The sequence below is a fragment of the Hemiscyllium ocellatum genome, chromosome 50, assembly GCF_020745735.1.
Source record: "Hemiscyllium ocellatum isolate sHemOce1 chromosome 50, sHemOce1.pat.X.cur, whole genome shotgun sequence".
Classification (NCBI taxonomy): domain Eukaryota; kingdom Metazoa; phylum Chordata; class Chondrichthyes; order Orectolobiformes; family Hemiscylliidae; genus Hemiscyllium; species Hemiscyllium ocellatum.
In genome coordinates, this window is record NC_083450.1 from 2,211,301 (window position 1) to 2,239,149 (window position 27,849).

General features: G+C 45.9%; 1 protein-coding gene across 3 annotated transcripts in view; it reads right to left on the reverse strand.

Annotated features, from left to right (window-relative positions):
• Positions 1–27,849, reverse strand: part of ash1l (ash1 (absent, small, or homeotic)-like (Drosophila)) — a 228,447-nt gene that overhangs the window by 63,352 nt on the left and 137,246 nt on the right. For all 3 annotated transcript variants that reach the window (XM_060820802.1, XM_060820800.1, XM_060820801.1), the window contains 4 exons: positions 27,063–27,765; positions 25,698–25,877; positions 18,554–18,648; positions 1,719–1,792 (listed from right to left, as the gene is read on the reverse strand). In XM_060820802.1, coding sequence (XP_060676785.1) covers positions 1,719–1,792; positions 18,554–18,648; positions 25,698–25,877; positions 27,063–27,765 — 1,052 coding nt within the window. The remainder of the gene's footprint in view (positions 1–1,718; positions 1,793–18,553; positions 18,649–25,697; positions 25,878–27,062; positions 27,766–27,849) is intronic.

A 27,849-nucleotide genomic window follows, 5' to 3' on the forward strand; every position in this document is an offset into this window, starting at 1 on the left:
ATAGGAATGCAGATTCCTGAAAGCTCTTGGCTGGAAAAGAAAGCTACACAAATCAAATGGGGTTCACTACAGCTGAAGATCACCAACCACTGCCAGTTCAACAGTATCACCCTTCTTTTCAAGCCCGTTCTTGACCTCATCCTTTTATAATCAAGAGTGGGGTGCTGGAAAAGCACAGCAGGTCAGACAGCATCCAAGCAGCAAGAGAATCAATGTTTCCGGCAAAAACCCTTCATCAGGAATGAGGCTTGAGAGCCAGAGGGCTGGAGAGATAAATGGGAAGGGGGTGGGAGGGGAAGAGAGGTAGCTAAGAATGCGATTGGTGGATGGATGGGGGGGGGGTGTTATGGTGCTAGCTCAGAGAGGAGGGTGGAGCAGACAGGTGGGAAGGATGATGGACAGGTAGGACAGTTCATGATGGCAGTGCCAAGTTGGAAGGTGGGAACTGGGATAAGGTGGGGGGAGGTGAAAATGAGGGAACTGGTGAAATCCACATTGATCCCACATGGTTGGAGGGTCCCAAGGCAGAATATGAGGCATTCTTCCTCCTGGCGTCAGGTGGTTTGGGCTTGACTGTGGAGGCTACCCAGGACGTGCATGTCCTTGGCAGAGTGGGAGGTGGAGTTGAAGCGTTCGGCTACAGGGTGGTGGGGTTGGTTGGTGCGGGTGTCCCAGAGATGTTCTCTGAAGTGTTCTGCAAGTAGGCGCCCTGTCTCCCCAATGTAGAAGAGACCGCATTGGGAGTAATGGATACAGTAAATGACACATGTGGAAGAGCAGGTTAAACTCTGATGGATGTGGAAAGCAACCACAAGGAGGACAGAACCTCCCCCCCGGCCAGTCCTCAACCTTCCACACCACCAACCTCCGTATACATCGCATCATCCTTCACTATTTTCACAAAAAAAGCTTTCCACATTCATCCCGGTTTTACCTGCACTTCCACATGTCATCCTTCACCAAACCCTAACTACCCGATGCCTGGAGAAAGAACACATCCTTCTGTCTCGGGACTCTCCAACCACGTGGGATCAGTTTCTTTATTGCTCCTCCCCTCAGCTTATCCCAGATCCAACCTTCCAACTTGGCACCACCCTCATGACCTATCCATCTTCCTTACCACCAATCCACTCCGCCACTCTCTCCAACCTATCACTATTACCTCGACCTTCATCCACTCCCAGCTACCTTCCCCCACCCAGTATCACACCCACCCACCCACCATTTCTCTCTCAATCCCCTTGGCTCACAAGCCTCATTCCTGATGAAGGACTTCTGCCCAAAATGTCGATCCCATTGGTCCTTGGATGCTGCCTGACCTGCTGTTTTTTTCCCAGCATCACACTCTCGACTCTAATCTCCAGTCCTCACTTTCTCCTCATCCTTTTATACTCTGGGGAGATAAAAACCTTCTGTGATCTGCACTCTTAACTTTGTGTTCAGCTTCCCCAACTCCACCTCAGCCCCAAGTACTGGAATTCTCCCTCTAAATACCTCTTTCCCCCCCCCTCTCTCTCTCTCAATTCTTCGAGATGACCTCTTTAACCAAGATTTTGGTCACCTGTCCCTAATATTTTGTTACGTGCCTCCAAGCCAACTATTTTTTGATTATCTAGAATTCCCTGGGATGTTTCACTGCCTTTAAGGTGCTATAGAAAAGCAAGTTGTTAGTTCTGCCTTATCAAATGTTCATGAGTCACCAATTACAGTTTACATACCTGATTATGTTTCCACTGCCATAGGATGTCATATGGTAATTGAAAATCTATCCGTTTCTGCCTCAAATACTTGCCTGCAAAACAAAGACATGGACATTTAGCACAGACACAGGAAAGAACAAAACAGTCATCAAAACCTCTGTTCACCCATGCCGGCTGGTACCACATGTATAAATACACATGTATGTTCACACGAGAACAGGCAGCACAGAAACTGGTCATTTGCCCCACATGCCTGACAGCAATGTTGATTTTCCACACCAGCTTCTCACTAGTTTGCTTTAGTGAAGCACAGACAATTGTTCCGTACAAATCGACGACACATGTTAAAAGCTCAAAACAGAGAAATAGACTAAAGTCATGCTGCAGCTGTCTCCATCTTCCCAGACCCCCCCCACAACCTGCACCCCCCCCCAACTTCCCAAGTAAAAACAAAACGGCTGGGGAAATGCAGCAGGTCTGGGACATTGTGGAGGTGGTGGAATAACAAATAATATGAAAATGAGGCAGAGTCTTATTGCTGCCCTAACACCTCCACTTTTGTTTCCTGTACTTTTCCCTCCCCCTCCACGTATGCTTTCCTGTCCATATTCAGGCAAGTAATGGAAGGGATCAGATTCCATTCTACACACCAGGATATTCCTGCTCCCCCTTTCCAGAACAGGATAGCAATGTCCAAGCTGTTGCACACACTGTCTAGTTTACCCCATGTACATGTCAGCTGTCAGCCCAGGTGACAAGTCTGTCTATAACCTTCACAATGCTTCAGTCCTGTAAGATTCCTTACTGTGTTTTGGTGATGTCTCTGTAGCCCAGGAGTTTCTATCTTTGCCCTGGAAGGCTTGTCGGAGACAATCTTGCTAAGAACAATCACGTACTCAATAAGCGCTAAGCAGGAAAATAGATTAAAACAGATATAACCAGCTAACTGGAAGTTCCACCCTAGACAGAGGAAATTCCTCATAAATTTATAACCCAAGCCTTCCTTGAACCCATCTAATGGTTCCTAGGTACTGGCAATGATTTAGGATTGCGACATGCTAAGTTTTAAATTGCAAATTTGGGAATGCAAGAAATCAGACTCTCCAACCCAAGGTACTAGCTACCTCTTAGTCACATTCTTGCCTCTATAAGGATCAAACTCAGTGTTGAGTTTTCAAGTCACTGGTTTGTCTAGTGCTGACAGAATGCTACATTGACAGGCACATCATCTTTTGGATGAGATGTTCATCTGTTTAATCTAGAAGATCAGAAGACCGTTCACAACCTGCCATTTTTAGGGCCCTGGACAACAGTGCTGCAGGGCTGCATGTAAAACAGAGGAACTGGGCATCATCGCAGCAGTATTTGCTATTGCTCTCTAAGGTTCAAACAGCTAATAACTAAATTCCAGCAACTTTATTTATGCTGTCCATTGAGGCACTGGGGATCTTGCAACCACTCTGCAGATCACTTCATTGTTAAAACATTTAACTTGGTTGGTTGCAAGTGGCACCATGGAAAATTCACTCCATGTTGACATTAAGATGCCTTCATCCATTTAATACCTTGACATAATCTCCCTTGCACACAACCCTCAAAGTCAGAGCTGAACTCAATTCCAATAACATTGCTGGCGATGAAGAATGGAGTTCGGCTGTATGAATTGGACAGGATATTGGCTTCCCCATCATCTCCTCAGACATGGTGCTTCATCAAGCACACAACTCACTTCAGTTACTCAAGGAGAGAAATCACCACAGGACTTCTGTCAAGCTCAACTCCTTGACATGCCTCGCAGGTAACAATGCTCCCCCAAGAACACGACCTGTTCTGTAACCAACCACAAAGAGTTTCATGGCTTAAGGGGGAATCTCCAATGATTTTCTGCCTTACCCCCTCTGCCCTCAAGAAACTGCTAGCCATTGTTTTGTGATACACTGTAAACAGAATCAGTGGTGTATCTCCAACTCTTTCTGCTGTGTGACATCCACCAACCACAGGTTCAAAGTACCTAAACTCAAGGCTGCTTATTTATGAGCATTTACATGAGTGCAGAGTTCTGCAGCTGCTGTGGGCATATGGCATGCCTCTACCTTGCTAACATCGCTCTGGCCGAATCCAGATTGACATTCCAGTGTAGAGTTGAAGGATTGGATTACTGCTGGAAGTGCCTTTGAGCAGATGGGTTCATGAAACGGAGTCTGCATGTGCCTGTTTAGATGAGAGTGAGTGATTCCGTGCTACCATTTTAAGATGATCAGTGAGCTCCCCAGTGGCCTGGCAAACATCCTAAAGTCACCAGTTATTTCATCTGTTCCTAAAACATTGTTGTGCATCAACTCACTGGCATTTCCGACACAACTACAACAACCACACTTGAATATAATCCACTGGAAACAGAGCACTTTGGGATGTCAGTGCACATGAGGAAGCACTTTAAAAAGCACTATCCCTTTCTTCAAGACTACTGTGTCACTATCTGCTAGTTTTTAATGTTGTTAGACCTATACTTGACAACGACCTGCCTACAAAGCACAACCTGGAACTATTTAATGAGTATAAGTATTTTTTTGGTTTGGAATTGCTCTTTTGCTTTGATTTATCTTTTGTTTTTCAAGTGAGAAGCTGTAAACTAATGTCTCCCAAACAGATCCAACAGAACTCCAGCCAAACTTTATGTGCACAGACCTTTTCGAAGCACATCACCTCATTATTTCCTCCTTTCAAAGCAACAGTACAAATGTGAACTCGTTTGGTTTAGACTTAATAAATCTGCAGAACATTTGCCAAGAAATGCCTGGCTTACAAACAAGTAGCTCAACAAAGCGATGGATATTGAGGGTGGACCGCACATATACAGTTGGGACAAGAGATTTCCATCATGTTGTGTAAGATATAAGCTCAGGATGTGTAGCTCCCTCAATCCCATTCCCAACATTAGTTTTTACTCTTTATTTATCACATCGTTCTGCTTTAAACGCAAGTAGAAGTGAAAGGGTCATTATACTTAGGAGTATGATGGAAAACTATGTTTACTTTAGGTCACAGAATACACAAGAAATACAATTATAAATTTACAGTAATGTGTCCCTTTAATTTACACAACCCAGATACATTTTCATACAATTCTATTCGAGTGAAACCCCTTCAGCACCCCTCCTTCTGTCTCACCCGACCCTCAGAGACCCTTCCTCCTTCCCACCCGACCCTCAGAGACCCTTCCTCCTTCCCACCTGACCCCTCAGAGACCCTTCCTCCTTCCCACCCGACCCTCAGAGACCCTTCCTCCTTCCCACCCGACCCTCAGAGACCCTTCCTCCTTCCCACCCGACCCTCAGAGACCCTTCCTCCTTCCCACATGACCCCTGAGATCCTTCAACAGAACCATTCTCCAGTAATAAACTCTCCTTCCAAATGTCATCCTCACCACTTCCTCTGAAAATTCATTTCATATATGCACTAGCCTCAGTGTGAAGAAATTATCCCTCAGACCCTTATGAAATCTTTCCCCCTCTCATCTTTAACCTAAGCCCTCTAATCTTGGACTCCCCTTGGCTATTCACCCAATTTATGCCCCTCGAGATTTTTTAAAAAAACCTATAGAAGGTCACCCCTCTGCTGTTCTGGAGAAAAAGGCCCCAGCCTATTCAGCCTTTCCCTACAACTTTCCAGTTCCAGCAACAACCTTGTAAAGTTTTTCTGCATCGTCCCCAGTTTTACAACATCCTTCCTATAGAAGTCTCCCAACAAATGCAACGTTTCAGAACCATGACTCCCATTTTAACGGAGACTGGATAGTGGTAGACACACTGTGATCCAAGAAAGACACCATCTAAGTTTCAAGTTCACAACTGCAGCTCCATTTTTACCTTGGCTAACTCTCTTTCGGAGTCTCTGTTTGACCAGTCAGGATTTATCACGGAGTCCAACTCAGGGGAAAGCACAAGAAAGCCAGGTTTGTGGGCACAGGAAGTTAAGTCGGTATTGACCATTTCTGGCCAAAGTGTGGACTTCAGATGCTGGAGATCAGTCAAGAGTGTGGGACTGGAAAAGCACAGCAGGACAGGCAGCATCTGAGGACCAGGAGAATGAACATTTCAGGAAAAAGCCCTTCAAAGAGGCTGCCAGCCAAGGGGGCTGGTGAAATAAATGGGAGGGGCTGGGGCTGGAGGGAGGTAGCTGAGTGAGAGATAGGGAGATGGAGATGGGGTAAAGGTGATAGGTCAGAGAGAAGGGCGGAGTGGATAAGTGGGAAGGAATATGGACAGGCAGGACAGGTCATGAGGGCGATGTAGAGTTGGAAGGTTGGAACTGGAATAAGGTGAGGGAGAGAGGAAATGAGGAAACTGGTGAAATCCACATTGATGCCTTTGGTTGGAGAGTCCAGAATTGAATGATGAGGCGTTCTTCCTCCAAGTGTTGGGTAGTTAGGGAGTGTGATGGAGGCAGCCCACGGCCTGCATGTCCTTGGCAGAGTGGGAGGGACACTGGAGATGTTCGGCCATGGGGTGGTGGGGTCAATTGGTACGGGTGTCCCGGAGAGGTTCTCTGAAGCGCTCTGCGAGAAGGCGTCCAGTCTCCCCAATATAGAGGAAACCACATCGGGAGCGTGGATACAGTAAATGATGTGTGAAAGTGCAGGTGAAACTCTGACAGATGTGAAAAGCTCCTTTGGGGCCTTGGATGGAGGGGAGGGGGGAGTTGTGGGTGCAGGCTTTGCGATTCCTGCAGTGTCCGGGGAAGATGCTGGGAGGGGATGATGGGTTGGTGGGGGAGCATGTACCTGACAAGGCAGTTGCAGAGTGAATGGTCTTTATGGGAAGTGGATGGGGGTGGGGAGGGAAATATATCTCTGATAGTGGGGTCTGTTTGTAGCTGGCGGAAACGGTGGAGAATGATACGATGTATACGGAGGTTGGTGGAGTGTAAGGTGAGGCCAGGGGGGTGTTTTGCCCTTGTTGCAGTTGGAGGCGGGAGGTGCGGGAAGTGGAGGGCATCAACCACCACATGGGAGGGGAAATGTCATTCTTTAAAGGAGGTGGCCATTCTGTGGTGGAACTGGTCCTCCTGAGAGCAGATGTGGCACAGGCAGAGGAATGGGAAGAGGGGATAGTGTTTTTACAGGAGGCAGGGTGGGAAGAGGTTTATTCCAGGCAGCTGAGAGAGTTGGTGGGTTTGTGGAAGAAAACTATTTCTGAACCGCCCTTTGCTTGCACCAACATATAGGTGGCCGACAGTGAATAGCTGTTTCACCAGCTGATCTAATCCAGAGTATAAATTAGCATGTCATGATTAGAACTCGATGAGGAGGAAATCTAAAAGCAGTCTTGGTGTAACTGGACAAAAACAGAGGAGGAACAGGAAAGCTTTGAATGAAACACTCCTACATCTGCATTTGTGTGGAAAAGTTTCCAAGAGCTAAATGGTGACTAAAACAGGTTTAATTTCTCCTAAAATAAAGCATACTTGTTGGTTTTGATGCAGAGTGTCCAGTTCAGACACTGACACCCTGACCTTCCCTCACTTCCAAACTCCGATGCTGAGAGAGGTTATTCTTTTTGTTCTCCACCCATTCCTGCTCCCTGAGTAATGCTGGACATAAATATATCACGTCGAAGGATTGTTTTTTAAAATGCAGATTTTGCTTTAGCAGTTTCAATTGAAATAAAATGCTCATCTAATACATACAGAAAGGAACTGCATTGATACAGAGACTTTCACATCTGCAGGATGTTTCCAAGCCCTTCAGCAGCACTCAATTACTTATAAGTGCAGTTGTAATGTGGGAAAATGCGCAAGCCCAAACAGGCACAACAGGACCCCACAGTACTCCGTTAAATGATTGGATATATATATTCTTGAAGTAGCACTGGTACAGGAGTTAAACATTTGAAACTCTGCGCACAATACTGTTCTTCAAAACGTGCCAAGACGTCTTGTACAAACACTTGAAGGTGGAGATGGTTTAACATCTGATCAGATGTATGACATCTTGATGGGAGTCACACTCTCTCTGAACTGCAGCAGTGTCAGCATCGTAGAAGCATGCAGCAGAGGAGGCAGCCATTCAGCCCACGGTGACTGTAATGACTGAGAAAAACCACTTCACAATTCTGGAGCAGAACCCAGTCAGTTCCTCACCCTAAAAATAATTATCCAATTATTACTGGAATCCAAATACAGCACCCAACCTAGTGAGGACATCCCACTTGGGCTGGCCCTTTATATCGCTTGCCAGCAAATTCAAATTAATGACTTTTAGTAACTGACCCACTCAGCAAAGCATTAGCTTTTCTCTACCAGTTCTGTTAAAAAATCTCAACTTGGTTATCTCTTTGACTGTTTCTGGTCAAAGCCTACTTGTCTTACATTTTCCAACCTCTCCTCGTTACTGAGTTTATTCATCATCCAGATAGAATTCCTCTCTACCCTTCCTGAGGCTGTTGTCAACATACTCCAGATAAAACCCAACAGTAATTCACACATTTCTAGCAACGCGAACCTAGGCTAAACTCTCCAGCCTTGAGTGGACTTGCGAGGGAAGATATCAAAAGCATATTTCCCTGGATAAGAGAGGAGAGAACTAGAACAATCCAAAAAAAAGGGATCACCCATTTAAGGCAGAGGTGAAGAGAGTGGTTACTCTACAGAACTCTCTTCCCCAAAGAGGGGTGGGGACAGAGTTACTGAATATTTAAGGCTGAGTTAAACAGTTTCCCTAGCTAAATCAAGAATCCGAGACAGTATAGGACCGAGTGGGATATGAATCTGGACTGCCTGGTCCAAAGGTGCACTGTTACTGTTACAATACAAGAGTCCCTTCACCTTCACTTTCAACAGTCTGTAATAAATGAGTTGACAGCAGCTAAATCAGTCAATGGGAGAATTCGGAGCCTTTCTGGCATCTGCAGTATTTTGCCTGCTCCAGCCACTGTGTTATACAGCATGGAAACAGGCCCTTCAGTCCAACTCGGAACCACCGACCAGACATCCCAATCTGACCTAGCCCCATTTGCCATCACCTTGAAACTTGAATCCTCTCACCTGAAGATATTAATCTTGACTGGGATATAGTTCAGTGAGCATCATTCTTCATGAACAAAATAGTCAATAACCTACTTGACCATAGGTGGGCAGTGGAATAAGGTTTGGAGGAAACAAAATTAAACCCAATGTGAATCTCAAATTCATCTCTAATTTCCTAGAGTGCGACCGGAAAAGAAAACTATGGCCAAGTTTTCTCAAGCCAGGAACATCAAGAACAACTGTAAACTCTGTGCTAACTCAGCACAGCTCAAGTCACTGAAACTGGAATTTCCCTGGTCTTCATGGTTCAGTTATTCATTAACTGCCTTAATCAGATTGCCTGCAAATGACCTGATGAACTCAACAACATTTAGCAGGCTCACAATTAAGGAATGCAAATGGATGCACAAAAAAGTCCAAGGCTTGCCCAGTCTTCCTGCTGCTGGTCACAACCCAGCAACCGCTACTGGTGCGTGTGAGCATGTGCTGATCATGGGAACCAGGTCTGGCTGGGATGGCAACTGCATACAGGCTTTAGCCTTTCAGCCAGACCCAAGCAGCAACTCGCAAACCTGGCCAATATTTAAATGGGCGGCAGGGCACGGCACAGTGGTTAGCACTGCTGCCTCCCAGCGCCAGAGACCCAGGTTCAATTCCCGCCTCAGGCGACTGTCTGTGTGGAGTCTGCACATTCTTCCAGTGTCTGCGTGGGTTTCCTCCGGGTGCTCCGATTCCTCCCACAGTGCCAATACAGGGAACGTGTCTGGGTGGGTTGCTCTTCGGAGGGTCGGTGTGGACTTGTTGGGTCGATGGGCCTGTTTCCACACTAAGTAATCTGCAAATAAGTGTCTTAGTTCTGGTCCAGCAATACCAACACCTAATATAGTAATATGCTAAACACAATATAAGGAAGAAACTGTGCTGGGGATGGGAAGGTTTGAAGTCGTACTCCCAAAACATCTCTATTTCCCTGACCAAACATGGGAAAGGGAATGCTGGAAACTGAAGCCCTCTCTGACTCTCACACTGATACTTCACTGCTTATAGTTGGAAAACAGTTATTAAAAATACATGCTTCATTCTGTCAAATGTTACTGTGGGTGTAGAATGAATGCCAGGTCTCCAGGAGAATTGAAGACCTCATGTTACATTAATAAGCTCGTCATCAGGCTGCTGTAATATTCGGTCAGAAGCCTATCCAAGCATGTACAAGGCAAGAGATGACTTCCATCACTGGTCAAGTGCCAAAACTAGAAGCATTTTGTCAGAACATGGCAAACCTATAGATCCTATTGTTCCATCCATTCTCGACAAGATCAAAGGGAGGGAGGCCCTACTGCAGTGTAGCTCATGTCACCTCAGGACTAGGCTCACAGCAGAGCAGTCACAGTCAGCTGGTCTGCCAGTATTTTGCCAGAGATGGCTGTAGACATTGTAGGTTGTAGAGAGGCAGCTGACTGCTCCTTGTGGAAGCTGAGGTAAGGTAAGGAGTCTGGTACAATGAAATAACTGGTAGGAATGCACAGTGCAAGGACGTGACAGCGTTTTTATTCCCTTGCTGGCAGTGTACACATAGGTTTTACTGCAGATAGCTTGCAGCACCTTCATTAATTACTCACTCCCACATTTCACTCCATCATGTACTGTCACACTTGTTTTCCCTTGCACCCATCCCACTACACATGCTTAAAATCTCAAACCTTTTCCAGTTTGGAGGGAAATGTCAACTTTCAAGAGTTAACACTCACTCTCCAAGTGTTGCCCAGCCAGCTGTGTATATACACAGGCCTTTCTGTTTCAGTCCCTACACGGTGCCCGGCCAGCTGTGTATATACACAGGCCTTTCTGTTTCAGTCCCTACACGGTGCCCAGCCAGCTGTGTATATACACAGGCCTTTCTGTTTCAGTCCCTACACGGTGCCCGGCCAGCTGTGTATATACACAGGCCTTTCTGTTTCAGTCCCTACACGGTGCCCAGCCAGCTGTGTATATACACAGGCCTTTCTGTTTCAGTCCCTACACGGTGCCCAGCCAGCTGAGAATATGCGGCCTTCCTGTTTCAGTCCCTACACGTTGCCCGGTCAGCTGTGTATATACAGGCCTTTCTGTTTCAGTCCCTACACGGTGCCCGGTCAGCTGTGTATATACACAGGCCTTTCTGTTTCAGTCCCTACACGGTGCCCAGCCAGCTGTGTATATACAGGCCTTTCTGTTTCAGTCCCTACACGGTGCCCGGCCAGCTGTGTATATACACAGGCCTTTCTGTTTCAGTCCCTACACGGTGCCCAGCCAGCTGTGTATATACACAGGCCTTTCTGTTTCAGTCCCTACACGTTGCCCAGCCAGCTGTGTATATACAGGCCTTTCTGTTTCAGTCCCTACACGGTGCCCAGCCAGCTGTGTATATACAGGCCTTTCTGTTTCAGTCCCTACACGGTGCCCAGCCAGCTGTGTATATACAGGCCTTTCTGTTTCAGTCCCTACACGGTGCCCAGCCAGCTGTGTATATACAGGCCTTTCTGTTTCAGTCCCTACACGGTGCCCAGCCAGCTGTGTATATACAGGCCTTTCTGTTTCAGTCCCTACACGGTGCCCGGCCAGCTGTGTATATACACAGACCTTCCTGTTTCAGTCCATACACGGTGCCCGGCCAGCTGTGGGTGCCCAGCCAGCTGTGTATATACAGGCCTTTCTGTTTCAGTCCCTACACGGTGCCCAGCCAGCTGTGTATATACAGGCCTTTCTGTTTCAGTCCCTACACGGTGCCCAGCCAGCTGTGTATATACAGGCCTTTCTGTTTCAGTCCCTACACGGTGCCCGGCCAGCTGTGTATATACACAGACCTTCCTGTTTCAGTCCATACACGGTGCCCGGCCAGCTGTGGGTGCCCAGCCAGCTGTGTATATACAGGCCTTTCTGTTTCAGTCCCTACACGGTGCCCAGCCAGCTGTGTATATACAGGCCTTTCTGTTTCAGTCCCTACACGGTGCCCAGCCAGCTGTGTATATACACAGACCTTCCTGTTTCAGTCCATACACGGTGCCCGGCCAGCTGTGGGTGCCCAGCCAGCTGTGTATATACAGGCCTTTCTGTTTCAGTCCCTACACGGTGCCCAGCCAGCTGTGTATATACAGGCCTTTCTGTTTCAGTCCCTACACGGTGCCCAGCCAGCTGTGTATATACAGGCCTTTCTGTTTCAGTCCCTACACGGTGCCCAGCCAGCTGTGTATATACAGGCCTTTCTGTTTCAGTCCCTACACGGTGCCCAGCCAGCTGTGTATATACAGGCCTTTCTGTTTCAGTCCCTACACGGTGCCCGGCCAGCTGTGTATATACACAGACCTTCCTGTTTCAGTCCATACACGGTGCCCGGCCAGCTGTGGGTGCCCAGCCAGCTGTGTATATACAGGCCTTTCTGTTTCAGTCCCTACACGGTGCCCGGCCAGCTGTGTATATACAGGCCTTTCTGTTTCAGTCCCTACACGGTGCCCAGCCAGCTGTGTATATACACAGGCCTTTCTGTTTCAGTCCCTACACGGTGCCCAGCCAGCTGTGTATATACAGGCCTTTCTGTTTCAGTCCCTACACGGTGCCCGGCCAGCTGTGTATATACAGGCCTTTCTGTTTCAGTCCCTACACGGTGCCCGGCCAGCTGTGTATATACACAGGCCTTTCTGTTTCAGTCCCTACACGGTGCCCAGCCAGCTGTGTATATACACAGGCCTTTCTGTTTCAGTCCCTACACGTTGCCCAGCCAGCTGAGAATATGCGGCCTTTCTGTTTCAGTCCCTACACGGTGCCCAGCCAGCTGTGTATATACACAGGCCTTTCTGTTTCAGTCCCTACACGGTGCCCAGCCAGCTGAGAATATGCGGCCTTCCTGTTTCAGTCCCTACACGGTGCCCGGTCAGCTGTGTATATACACAGGCCTTTCTGTTTCAGTCCCTACACGGTGCCCTGCCAGCTGTGTATATACAGGCCTTTCTGTTTCAGTCCCTACACGGTGCCCAGCCAGCTGTGTATATACACAGGCCTTTCTGTTTCAGTCCCTACACGGTGCCCAGCCAGCTGAGAATATGCGGCCTTCCTGTTTCAGTCCCTACACGGTGCCCGGTCAGCTGTGTATATACACAGGCCTTTCTGTTTCAGTCCCTACACGGTGCCCGGCCAGCTGTGTATATACAGGCCTTTCTGTTTCAGTCCCTACACGGTGCCCAGCCAGCTGTGTATATACACAGGCCTTTCTGTTTCAGTCCCTACACGGTGCCCGGCCAGCTGTGTATATACAGGCCTTTCTGTTTCAGTCCCGACACGGTGCCCAGCCAGCTGTGTATATACAGGCCTTTCTGTTTCAGTCCCTACACGTTGCCCAGCCAGCTGTGTATACACAGGCCTTTCTGTTTCAGTCCCTACACGGTGCCCGGCCAGCTGTGTATATACACAGGCCTTTCTGTTTCAGTCCCTACACGGTGCCCAGCCAGCTGTGTATATACACAGGCCTTTCTGTTTCAGTCCCTACACGTTGCCCAGCCAGCTGTGTATATACACAGGCCTTTCTGTTTCAGTCCCTACACGTTGCCCAGCCAGCTGTGTATATACAGGCCTTTCTGTTTCAGTCCCTACACGTTGCCCAGCCAGCTGTGTATACACAGGCCTTTCTGTTTCAGTCCCTACACGGTGCCCAGCCAGCTGTGTATACACAGGCCTTTCTGTTTCAGTCCCTACACGGTGCCCAGCCAGCTGTGTATATACAGGCCTTTCTGTTTCAGTCCCTACACGGTGCCCAGCCAGCTGTGTATATATACAGGCCTTTCTGTTTCAGTCCCTACACGGTGCCCGGCCAGCTGTGTATATACAGGCCTTTCTGTTTCAGTCCCTACACGGTGCCCAGCCAGCTATGTATATACAGGCCTTTCTGTTTCAGTCCCTACACGTTGCCCAGCCAGCTGTGTATATACACAGGCCTTTCTGTTTCAGTCCCTACACGGTGCCCGGCCAGCTGTGTATATACAGGCCTTTCTGTTTCAGTCCCTACACGGTGCCCAGCCAGCTGTGTATACACAGGCCTTTCTGTTTCAGTCCCTACACGGTGCCCGGCCAGCTGTGTATATACACAGGCCTTTCTGTTTCAGTCCCTACACGGTGCCCAGCCAGCTGTGTATATACAGGCCTTTCTGTTTCAGTCCCTACACGGTGCCCGGCCAGCTGTGTATATACACAGGCCTTTCTGTTTCAGTCCCTACACGGTGCCCGGCCAGCTGTGTATATACACAGGCCTTTCTGTTCCAGTCCCTACACGGTGCCCAGCCAGCTGTGTATATACACAGGCCTTTCTGTTTCAGTCCCTACATGTTGTTTTTATCCACACTTGCACATTAGTGCAAATCTTCGTCAGGGGCAGCACTGTTAAAGCTTCCAGAAAGGAATGATACAGCTGATTCAAACCCTGTATTCTTTCAGAATCCACATGGGCACAGTTCATGCCAAGCATCAGGACAGCAATGAAAATCAGGGAAGAAAAGCCTGCCTACAGGGAAATCACAAAACAAAATCTCTATTGGTTGGCAAACTCCAAACTTTCTAACCCCCTCAAATGGGGAGGGTTTGATGTCTGGAACCCGGCTGAGCACAAATGAATGGGAGCTGATGGGACTGAGCAGCAAGAGGGACCAGTGATTTTGAACAGCCATACCTTCACAGAACAAACAAGGAAAACGTGAAAGCAGCACCTGATAAGCTTTTTCAGCAAGGTCACCAAATGCTTGCCAAACAATGAATTATTTTAAATCCTTTCACAGCAATAGAACAGAGGGAAATAAACAGGTGACACTAACAATCCAAAGCAAGGTTTGTCCCCCTCAGTATGGTTTCATAATACTTTTAGTTATTAAAAAGAATACAAGTCTGTGAGGGCTTAGTTCACAGATTTACTGCAGTGTTACGGTGCAGACAGAGGCCATTTGACCCATTATACCTACTCATTAAATGAGTATCATTTCCTGATGAAGGGCTTATGCCCGAAACGTCGAATCTCCTGCTCCTTGGATGCTGCCTGACCTGCTGCGCTTTTCCAGCGACATATTTTCAGCTCTGATCTCCAGCATCTGCAGTCCTCACTTTCTCCTCTATCATTACCTAAAGCCAATTTCCAGTTCCTTCTTTATCCCACAGCAGATTATTTTTACCCATGTTATCTAGATGAACAGTACTCCCACACATCAGTACAAGAGGGAGAATATTTGGTCTATTTATCTTATCTTTCCACAATGTGCATTTTTGCCTGTGTGTAAATTTGCTGTTCAGATATACCTCATGTAAACCCTAAAGTGGTTTAGGGAACAGTCAAACTTGGACTTGATTTAATACTTCTTTGCCTTGTTCTCACTGCTGAAACTAATCTCTCTTTTCAAGTGATATGGAGCGCTGCCAAGTGCATGAGGCTGTTAACAGGAGGGTAGGCGCTGGCAAACCAAACAGGCTTTTAAACAGGCACCTTGGAACTTTCTTCAAGAGTATTTAAACCCAGAGGAATGCTCAGTTATTAACACAACTTTTATCTGTAACGTGTTGCTTGTTTCGTCCGACTTTCTCAATGGCAACCACTGCTTCAAAACAAAGCACTTTAGGTTGAATTGTCGAGCACAAATACCCACCCCACTTCTCCCAACTTTCTACTTGGAAGTTTGTTGAACGTACAATATAACAACAAGCAGCAAACACATCACTCAGCCAGGGAAAAAAAAACCTGAACAGGTCAACCTAACCAGGGACTTTTCAAAGACATGGGGGCAATGTAAAAACACGACCCCAGGGATCAGCAAAGCATTTTGGGGCATCAGCAGGTTGCAAGGTGTCATGTAGATGCTGCCCTGCAGCCGCTTCTGTCTGGACTGCATCATGGTTCTCGTGTCAATGCCAGAAGTATGCAACTGACAATCAACAATCCACCAGGAGTCTACCTATTCTTTTGTGTACATCCAAAAACATCAGCTTCCCCTGGTATTATACAGACCCCTTGGAGAAGGTTCAAAACTTACAATGTGCAGATTTTTTAGTTGATCAATGTGTTGCAACAGCCTGCTCAGCACTGGATTTCCCAGCACACCCTCCTATTGTCCATATGGAGCACTCACATCACCAGCGGGACTTTTGCTGAGACGGGATCAGACCACGCAGAGCTCAAATCAAGGTCAAAGTACCTTGGTCACAAGTTTACAACAAACTCGTGTTGAAATTCCTTGCCGAGTAATACTTTGATCATTTCTCTCCTGGGTTATTCTGAGAAATGAGTGAACTGTCCCCTGACATATTTTTACTGCACACATAACAGACAGCAAGTGAGAGGTGAACTGTTAGAGTCTTGATCCACCCTACGCAGCTGCAATTACATCATCTGGCACCTGCCCAACATAGCAGCAGCAGTACAACAAATGCTATACTCTAATGAACAAGGTTGAAACACCTTCCTTCGGTGTGGAAGGCAAGAAACCCTGCATGACTATCAAAATTGTTATCAGCTTAGTTAACGGCAAAATACATCCTGGCATTCCTCAGCACAGTGACACTGTTGCTGCACCAAAACAGGTCTAGTTTCACAGAGGGGTACTGACTTTATGCCTGAGGGGACAGGTAGCATCTCGGGGTAGTTTAATCAGTTTTCACACCCCAATCGTTTCAGTAGTTGTAACATTGTGAAGAGAAGAGCCACTATTGGCGAAGGTAAATTACTCAACCTAAGGTCTCAAGGGGAAAGTTAACAGGTCAAAAGCTGGCAGACAAATCAGGTGGATTATCTTTCGACATGATGGAGGAGAGGATGCAAAAGCCAGTTACCAGTAACATTTTTGACTTTGAAAACTCTTAACTGGAGAGGTGAGGGGGAATGAATGCAGTGAAGTGACTGGGGAGCCTGATAGGCTTTCAGGCCAAGTACCTTTCTTCTGGCTCCTGAAAATCCCTTTGTTGTAGAGGTAGAAGGAGGTGCGGGGTGTGTTCAGTGAACATAAACCACAAACCTAGCTGAACAGCAATATTATCTGCACAGAGTCCAACACTGACTCCTCCACATCACCTGCACAGATGTCAGTCAGAGGCAGTGGGATCTCACTTCCAGATGACGCTTATGGAAGGAATAAACAACAGTGCTTTCAGTACCTACTGACGCACCAAACAAAATGATTTGAAAATGACTCACTTCTGCTTTTTATGATGGCACCATTTGTCTAGTGTTACGTTATTTGACCAGCTGAATATATGAAGTTATGAGCATTGTTTGAATATTTTTGTGTGGCATACATGCAATGCTTAAACAGGATTTGTCCTTGTTAAAAGTTCAGGGCAAGACAGGGTATCAGATGCTGCCAGACCGGCTGTGCTTTTCTAGCACCACACTCTTGACTCTGATCTCCAGCCATCACTTTCTCCCAGGGCACCTCAACAGCCAACCGCCCCCTGCCAGGGCCTTAGTACAACTTCCTTATGCTCTAGTGGAGAGATACAAAAATCTATATGTTACAGAGGAGCATCTCCTTCATGCTAGATGCGAGGGCAGCATATTCACCTTGAAGTCAGCAACTAAGGAGGCTATTGCTTGGCTCCAGGATTTGTACCAGCTGATTAAATAATGTTGAGCTAAGTGCCTCATGAACCCTGTTTGTCGACATGTTTATTCAATTGTTGCCTTCAGATATGCTATGACATACCTCTGGGCCTTGCAGAGTCATGCAACACAGACACAGACCCTCTAGCCCAAAGATGAACATAATCCCAAACTAAACTAGCCCCACCCACTGCTCTTGGGCCATATCCCTCCAAACCTTTGCTATTCACCTATCTATCCAGATGCCTTTTCGACATTCTAATTGTACCCACACCCATCACTTTCTCAGGAAGTTCATTCCACACATGATCCACCTTCCGTGTAAAAAAATTTGCCTCATCTTTTTTAAAATCACTTGCCCCAACCTCAAGAATATGCCCACCAGTCTTGAAATCCCCCATCCAAGGGAAAAGACAACTACCATTGACTTTATCTCTCAGCATAAAATAAACTTTATCAGGTTGCCTCTCAACCTCCTACACTCCAGTGAAAAAAAGTCTCAGCCTTTCTTTATAACTCAAAATGTCCATTTCCAGCAACATGCTGGTAAATCACTTCTGAGCTCTCCGCAGCTTAGTAAGATCCCTCCTATAACTGGGTGACCAGAACAGGACACAGAATTCCATAAGAGGCCTCACCAATGTCCTGTATAAGCTCAGCATGATTTGAATCCAGACATACCTGCTCAGAGGTAGGGACACTACCATCACACCTCATTGCCTGTAATTTCTAATGTATAATTAATCAATGGATTTCAGCAATTGTTAAGAGACAACTAAGGGGAAGATCACGAGACCTGTAGGAATCTCTCAGCAGCGGCACTGTTTTATTAAAGCACATGGTAATCATTAAACACAAAACAGTGCGCGATGCAGAGATCTGCAAACAGTTGAGGGAATAGAGACCAGACAAACCAAATTTGGGAAAGGAGACAATGCTGAGGAATGCGTAAATATAGCCTCGCGCTCACAGGAAGTCACTGTTTCATCAGAAAAAATGTTATTCAAGAGATTCTATACTTCTGCTGTGACCGACAACGACAGATGCACGTGGTTAATGCAGATCATGGTCTTTAAAATGTAAAGCAACTGGCTGAAGACATCGGCTAATCACACTTTCTCAACCCATTAGGAACTGTCAGAAAAAAGTCTCTGTCCCACCCAAATATTCCCTGCAGACCCACTAAAACAGACCCAACACAGTAAGGGCAGAGCACTGCAAGACTTACCAACATGAATTGGGGCTGGGAAAAGCCCGTAGTCATGCTCTCCAGGAATGTACTCCAGCTTCTCCTTCTTCACCAGAATCAGGCGACTCTTTGGACTAAGGAAGAAAAGAACTGTTGATTAAGATTGGGAACACAAAAGAAAGTGCTTCAATTTAATCAGGCAACAAAGAAATATTACAAACAATTGAAACTTCACCCTGATGAAAGCTGGCTTCTCTTTGTAGCCAACCATATGGCAGAGGTTTTTAAACACACTTAGCCCAAGCAACATGTCTGCTGTGCTCATGTTTCACTGGGGAGCCTGATGCGTACACATTTAGCATATTGGTGCTACTTTAGAAGCGCTACATTATATGGCTCTTTCATCTGTCATGGTCTCATCAACTTACTCCTGATAACAAGAAAGGGAATAGGCTTGATATCTAATTTTTGATCTCGTGTATAATATAAAACACGCAAATCAATTTACTGGCAATCTTTTACCAATAAACAACAAAGATATGATTTGGCAGCAATTCCAGGTCCTAAGCTCTGACTTTACTCAGCATTTCCTCTGCACTACGCAAGATCAAATCATACCTATGCCAAGATGGTTATAAATCTGGAAAAATAAATACGTGCGCTTAAATGATGGATGCTATTACCAGGGAAGGGACACATTCCCAGTAAGTACACACTGGGAATTAAACACTCCCATGCAAGATACAGCATGGGGTTAGATACAGAGGAAAGCTCCCCTTATATTGTCCTACTAAGTACCTGCAGGACAAGTACAGCCTAGTACAAGGGGAATGTTGTGCTTCACTGTCTGACATTGGCCTTTCATTTACCAAAGGCGTACAAAGAACATTTGGCCCAACCTATCCAAGTTAGTATCTCAAGCCTCCTCTCATCTTTTCTTTAAAAACTATTATAACTATTTCCTTCTCCCTTATACCAATATTGTTTGCACCACACTCATTCTGACCACTCTCCAGAATAAAAACAGTCCTTCTGAATTCCCTATGGATTTTCTTGATGACCTTTTTACTGATGGCCTTTAGTTATACTCTACCCCAGAGGTGTTTTCTCACTCTTAAAACCTTCCATTATTTTGGGGACCTCTATCAGCACGCTCCTCAGCCCTGTTGAGGGCTCAAACAGCAGCAGCTTGATTTTGTTTTCCTTCTGTCACAGTCATTCTTGTTATCAGCTTCAAATCCAAGCAATATGCTGGTGACATACTGACTGACCAACAGTGAGGTAGCATTGTGTCCTTTTTACAAAGGAACAAAGCCCACATTCCTTGCTCAGGTCTGCTGCTTGCCATGCAGAAAATCATTTCACTTTGCCTGCCAAGTATTCCAATAATTAGCTAACTTTACATTGCCTGAAACCATGTGAAACCCTAATTACAAATAGCTGTAAAAAGGCCATTTTCTCCAAGCCACTGCAGGAACTATTCACACCCAAGATCCATAATCAGGGCTAATGATTACTGTCCCTCATAACACACACAGACACGTGCACATGCATACACCGATGGAGCTGCTGAAGAATGTGGTGGGGGAAGGGGGTTGCAAAATGGCAGTGGTCAGAACAGGAGAGCAAACCTCCAACTGAAGATTAGAATTGAAGCAAGCAAAAAGATTGTACTCAAGAAATCTTTGCAAATGATCCTGAAAACTGAAACGTTGCCACAGGAAATGCTCAGTAGGTGATTCAGACCTTTACATCGACTCGGTCATTCAACAAAACTGTGGCCGATCCAATCATGGCCTCAACACTTTCCTGCCTGCATCTCCTCCCCCTATCCCAAATACCCCTCACCTCACTTGTAGATCAAACATTTGTTCACTTCTGTCTTGAACTATATTTTAAAATGAATTTGCATGATGTGGATTTCTCTGGCTCGGCTGACATTTATAGTCCACCTTTAATTGCCCATGGGAACATGATGTGGAGCTGCCTTCAGGAACTGCTGCAGGCCTTGGGGCGGTCTTCAGGAAGGAGTTCTGGGATTCAGATTCACCTTCCACTGCTCTCTAGTAAAGAACCCAAAAAGAGAAGAAATTGCTCCTGATTCTCCATGTTAAATAGGAGATTTCTTATTTTTTTAGCAGAGTGCCCAGTTCTGGATTCCCCGTGAGAGGAAACATTCTCTAAGTTTACATACTGCCAAGCCTCCTCAGAATCTAACATGACAAGAATGTAAGATGATTTTCTTACAAAGTTCAATGAATAAAGGCCAGAACAGTCCAAATGATTTTCACAATGTGTACATCCCTCTTTAAGTAAGGACACCAAAACGATACACATTCATGTACATGTGCTCTCATCCATGCTTGTTCGACTGGAGCAAGACCCCCCCCCCCCCCCCAAACATTCAACTGTGATAAATAAAGGCTACCATTCCATTTATCTTCCTCATTAATTGCTGTAACTGCATTCTAACCTCTGTTATTCATGTCCAAGGGACACCCAGATCCCTCAGTAATACAACAAACCGCAGACTCTCTCTCCCTATTCAAATCATATTTTGTTTTTCCATTTTTTTTTGCCAAATTCCATTATCTAATTTTCCCCACAAGCTTCATATGCCAAATTTTTGCCCATCATCCAAACCAAGTCCTCCTGATAACTTACTTCCCTACCTATAGTGGGCGGCACGGTGGCACAGTGGTTAGCACTGCTGCCTCACAGCGCCTGTAGACCCGGGTTCAATTCCCGACTCAGGCGACTGACTGTGTGGAGTTTGCACGTTCTCCCCGTGTCTGCGTGGGTTTCCTCCGGGTGCTCCGGTTTCCTCCCACAGTCACAAAGATGTGCGGGTCAGGTGAATTGGCCATGCTAAATTGCCCATAGTGTTAGGTAAGGTGTAAATGTAGGGGTATGGGTGGGTTGCGCTTCGGCGGGTCGGTGTGGACTTGTTGGGCCGAAGGGCCTGTTTCCACACTGTAAGTCTAATCTAATCTAAAAAAAATCTAATCTATCTTTATATAGTTAGAAAGTGTGACTGTAGTATATTCCATTCCTTGACTCGGGTTATTAATAGAGATCATAAAGAGCTGACAGTCCAGCACTGGTCCTTGTGGCACTCCATTAATCACAGTTTTCCATGCGCTGGGACAAAGGGGAAGAGAAACAGCAAAAAGGACACAGACTTGCGTGCCAATAGGCCGGATGCCACTAGTGACAATTATCGAGCACCTAAGGGTAATTCATTAAGAGAAGAAGCAGCGTATGTCCTGACATCTTGTCTTATTTACTTGTGGCATCTCTGGCAGCCAGCATTTAATATCTGTTCCCAGATAGTGGGGGTCAGCTTTCTTCCTGAGTTGCTGCAGGATAATTTGTGGAGGTGGAACCACAACGCTGTTTGGAGGGAATTTCACAATCTTGTCCCAAATGGATCAATGTTCTACTCAGGACAGTAAAAGTGGTTTGGGGGGGAGAATCCTCTTAAGTGGTCGGTTTCCCATGTATCCATGTCCTTTTGGAAGGCAGTGGTCATAGTTTGGAACGTGTTGTCTAAGGATCTTTGTGTACTAGAGCATGTGGGAATGTGTCTGAAGAAATAACTAAATTTAACAAAAGAAAAGTCAGTGCTCTATGTCTGGATATTTTAAAACATCCACCAGTCTACCTGACTGAAAACAAAAGATTAATTGGAATCACATGTGTGATCACATGCCATTTCTATATCAAATGCTAACTGACCCCCAAGCATCAAGCTCATGCTGTCAAACACTCATACACCAACTTCTCCTGATGTCTTACTATCTCCTAGGAAGGGACACTGGGCACCAATGTCATTCTTTTGCTACTGCAGGCTTTGATAGTGTCACTAGGTGGTGATTAACAGGACATGGGTTCACCTTTTCCTTCCAACTTGGAGATGAACTCCCATTTGCTCACTATGACCCCTCTTCCCCTTCCACAGCAAGTGATCTTCATAGCACCACTATCGCAAAAAGGATTTTTTTTCCCCAAAGAGTAATGGAAGGCAAGTCTTGAGAAGAACTTGTCTCTGAAATACTTCACACCTATGATTTCTTTAGCATGTTACAGCCGGAGCGATTATTTTTCTCACTGTAACCAGACAGAGGTCAAGCTCCAAATAATATGACAAGAGAAAGCAACCACTCCAGCCAGCTAATTGAGAAATTCCAATACTGGCCAGTGTCACCAAAAGTTGCTAAGCTCTTCAGTCATTCATATGTTATGCAATTCGCCATCACATAAGAAACGTCTACAAGCAGAGCCACATAACCAGCAACTCTACTTTTACTCCTGAAAAGCAGAAACCAGGATCAAACAGGAATGACGGTGCCAGGAGAAATCCTAATCCAAAGACTATGTTAAAATTGTCAGCTTGGCTCCATTGGAATGCTCTCATCAGCTGAGTCATACGGCTGCTCATTTCAGTGTGGTACTGAGCAATGCTGGATTGTCAGAGGTCTTACTTTGGATAAACTTAGGGGTTCGAGCTATGACTCCTCCTTCAGTCAACACCATTAAAACACTTCACTGGTCAATGACACTGCTGACACTTGGCTGTCCCCAATCACATTTGCTTGGATAGCTGTCACTATAGTCCTCTCAGTTTACAATCTGGGAGGCTTTGCGGTGTTTTGGAGATGTGGGACAGTATGTTCGTCAAAGTGAAAAGCCTGTGTATTGAGGCCAATGATGTATGGTCGCGTGGCTTTTAACACTACACTCTTACAGGGAGGACAATGCTCCTGCTGCTGTTACACAAGAGGCATTCTGGTAAGGGTGACAATCATGGCAGCCACCCTGTGGTCTGCAGCTCTCTAGACAAACATTCTAACTGAGCGTACCCGATGTAACACGTGTTGAAATGCCCTGTTCAGAATTACAGAGCTGGTGGACAGCATGACCCACACTATGACGTCAAGCTGCCCAGTGTAAAAGCAATGGCACCCCCTGGTGGTGAAGCAAACCCACCCACTAACAGCACATCGGGCTGTCAGATTTAACCCTAGGAATGCTGACTATGTCAATTCTGGTTGCTTCCACTTCAACCATTGTAGGGAACATTGAAACTGGCTGTGGTAGAGACTAGCCCTTCACTTCTTCACAGCTCCACCTGTGAACCTAGCCTGCATCTCTGTGGCAGGGATGGTTAAAAGCATCCTCCGCAGAATGCCACAGAGAATCAGACCACAGATTCGAGGAACACCACCTCAGCTTCTGCCTGGGCAGCCTACAGCTCGGAGGACTCTACGTAGAGTTCTCGAGTTTCAAATAACCTTCCCACCCATCCCCCTGCCGATGTCCTTTCCAGCCCTGCCTCTTCCTTTCCAGCCCTGCCTCTTCCCTTCCATCCCACCTGCTGACCCTTCCTTTCAGCTACCAAACAGGTTGCAGCCACAAACTGTGTTCACATATTACTACATCATCATTCTGTCCCTCTCCCTACCAAAAAACCCCCTTCGCCCCTTGCCCCAATCTGCAGCTCGTCCTATCCCCACTTTCATTCCTGAATATGGGTTATACTTGAAACGCCGACTTCTCCACCTCCTGCTGCTGTCTGGCTTGCTGTGTTCCTCCAGCCTCCTCCTTGTCTACTTTGGTCTGAAGCAGACAGCAGCAGGAGGGAGCACCAAGGCTGAGACTTGACAGAACTTGGCGAGAAATGGGTCTTTTTAACTTCTGACTGAAGATTAATATATTGCAGTGTTAAAACAGTAAAGGTGTGGTGACACTGTTGCAAGTACACTATATTACTATATCATGGGCGGCACGGTGACTAAGTGGTTAGCACTGCTGCCTCACAGCGCCTGAGACCTGGGTTCATTTCCCGACTCAGGCGACTGACTGTGTGGAGTTTGCATGTTCTCCCCGTGTCTGCATGGGTTTCCTCCGGGTGCTCCGGTTTCCTCCCACAGTCCAAAGATGTGCGGGTCAGGTGAATTGGCCATGCTAAATTGCCCGTAGTATTAGGTAAGGGGTAATGTAGGGGTATGGGTGGGTTGCGCTTCGGCGGGTCGGTGTGGACTTGTTGGGCCGAAGGGCCTGTTTCCACACTGTAAGTAATCTAATTACTACTCGAGCAGTATCTGATTTCCCAAATTGGACCTTGCAAGACCTGAACAGGGAGGAAAGGAGGCAACATATGAAGACTGTAACTCAGCCTAATTGATAATAGATAATTGTTAGCAGGTGGGAGTCAAAACAAGAAATCGCAGGCCGTAAGTAGCCCTGAAAAGCTTCTACCATGGGGGTTAAGTTGTATTACAAAACCCCAGATGCTCTTTCTGAGAAGGTGCTAGCCTCAACAAAGAATTGTACAGAATCCAGTGTGAAAGTGGGCACCCAACTCTTTTTTTGCTGCAAGAGGAGAATCTTAACCAGGGATTTACGCTGAAATATTAATACTGCAGGCACACACAATCAACAATCTGCACAGAGCCACGGAGCACAGAACGTAAGCAGAATGGTAGTTAGTTCCAATCTACAGTTTCCCCAAGAGTGTTCCTCAGCACAATGGGAAATCATGGCTTTCTTCAAAAATTAAGGAAGCAAACAGATAAGGTGACTGGCCCTTCAGCGGTGCCTGTTTCCGTATAGCCAACAGCCGGTGGCTGGGTGGAAAATGCAGCTGTCTTGGAGTGGGCTGACTAGCTGCCTTACTACTGTCCCACTTGGGAAATAAATAGGTGGTAAGGTCAGTTACAATCTTTAAACACAAAACCTGACACCCCGCAACAAAGTGAGGATATTTGCCGCCAGTGGGGGAAGCAGTTAGCATGTCAGCAATAGAGATATATGGGAAAGTGCCAGAAGCAGGAGACGGAAAATAAAACTTGAGAACAGGAAAATATTCAACAAGCTTGCCAGTGTCTGCCATGACTCCTAATTGTGATAAAGAACAATAAGAATTCAGTTTCAACAAACAGTCTGCAACCAATCTCAACCACAATATGTAAAGCACAACCTTTCAGCTGAAACCCCCTCTGTGGAATGCAATATACTTGCATCTTATTTAAGTTAGCAATCATTTCTGTTTACGGTTTCCACTAAAACATTACTTTTTTTTAAATCAAGAAACAAACCTTTTGGAATTCAAAGATAATTTAACTGAAAGAAAGACTAAAGCCCCACACAGTGATGATAATATTTCTCACAATTTACTCACTCGGGAACCTTATAGACATCAGAGTACAGTCCTGCTTTCTGGTACTTTTTCTTAGGAGGGCGCGGGGCCTTCTTTTCCCTCTGGACGGTTGGCTGTGGAGGTGGTGTTATGGTATCTGTCGATGCTGTCTTCCCTCCAGTCTTCGACGCGGTAGCTAATTCTGAAGACAATTCTGGGGAGCTGGTTGGCAGTGAATAAAAACGCAGCGATTTAACATTACTCTCTCTGCCATGACCAGCATATGCACACTTCACGTAATGTTAAGATGCTTACAGCTATTGTTGATTGAAAGAGCAGTTGAAGAACTGCCCCATTGCAACAAGTTCTCTCAAAACAAAATGAATACAGAAAGTACTGGTACTGGAGAAACGAGCTGCTCTGGAAGAATCTGAGAGAAACAGAGTTAAGAATCCAATCTGACTTGTTCCCCCTCAACCCAAATGGCCATTTGGTTGAGCTCACTATACTAGATTTGAAAATATATCAAGAGCATGAAGACTCCCAACATCATTCTTCATGGATCGAGAGTTGCAAGAGTATCAATAACATTCAAACTTACATCATTTTAATTGTCAGATATCTCAGATTGCAAATACCAACAAATTGTGATTCGATTGTGGATTTGCCACCACTGAAGCAGCATGGTTAAGGACAGTTTTCTCCAAAAGTCTAGACTGACTTGTGAATTTAAATACAAGTGCAACTAGGTTTGAAGTTGAAAGGAACAGATTGCCAGAACTTGAGGGGCTGCAATCCAGACATTCCTGGTCTAATGCCAACCTACACTTGCAGCTCTAAAGAGGAATTGGTTGGGCTAACTACTGAGAGATTAAAATTAGGTTTATTATCACATGAGTACAGTGAAAAGTTTACAACTTAACTTGATTTCACTTGACTTCCAATTTCAGTCTGAACTTGGGTGCCCGGTATTGGCAAGCTCTATTGGTTGGTCAATCAAAACAATGTCTCTCAATGACACAACAACCCATCCAGGAAAACAAGGAAGCCAAAAGCAGCCTCCCTCGCAGTCAAAATAGAGTGATATCCATGGACCAATCCACCCTCCAGGCCCAAAGTGGGCAACACACAACAAAAAAATTGTTATTTTTTTAAAGAACTTGAAATATTAAACATAGTTAATGTGGTTATTAATTAATTTTATACTCTATCTTGACTCATGATAGTAACACAATGCAACTGTCACCTTGGATAAGTGTGTGCTTATACAAATGTACGTAATGAGAGAACATGGAGAATTATTTAAATTCCAGCTCAGGTCACTCTCCTTATTGCGTTGCCTTCTGACGATGGAACAAAGAGTCAATAGGACAGGAACAGAGGAAAGGGAGCAATGCAGGTACTTACTCTTCTTCCAAGTGCCTTTTCCGTTTCACACCCTTCCTATGTTCGGATTGCTGCTGGTTCACACTTTGCAGCACTGATTCAATAACATCCATGATTGTGTCAGACTCCTTGTTCTTCTCGCCACTATCCCTCTGTTCCTGAGGAAGTGCTTCATCTTCTTTAGGAGGCAACGAGGCGCAGATCTGAGAGAGACTCAAATCCCGTTTCCTGGGTCTGCCTCGCTTGCGTTTCACAATGTTGTTCCCTGTCCGTGACTGCCTCTGCAGCTTCTTTGCTTTCAGAATCTTATTGACATGGTCCAGGTTCTTCTTGGTGGCTAAGATTTTGTCAAAATTGCACATTCTCCTTGCCTGGCATTGAATGGCTTCTATTCTGCCCTTCTTCAGTCGATGGCCAGCATTCAGATTGTGTTTGTCTGGAGATAACTGGCTATTCTCTAGATGATCATTTGGAGAAACAACAGTTTGAGTGGGAGGTGTTTCTGCCCGTTTGTTCTGGCACCTTTCCTGACTGTAACTTTTGCAAGAGGTGGGACTTAAGGGACTGTCAGGCTGAGTAACCGTTACACTGGCTATAACATCTTCTATTGTCTTCTCTATAGCCATTTGTTGTGATCCATCTTGCGTTATACGCTGAATTACATTTTCAATAGCTTCCTCCACTGGACTTCCTAACTTTGTACCTCGTGACACTGATCCTGCTCCTGAAAAGGAAGAGAATCTTATTAGTATACAAACTGTATATCTGACATATAAACCATTAATAACTCTGCTTCTGCACTGCTCCA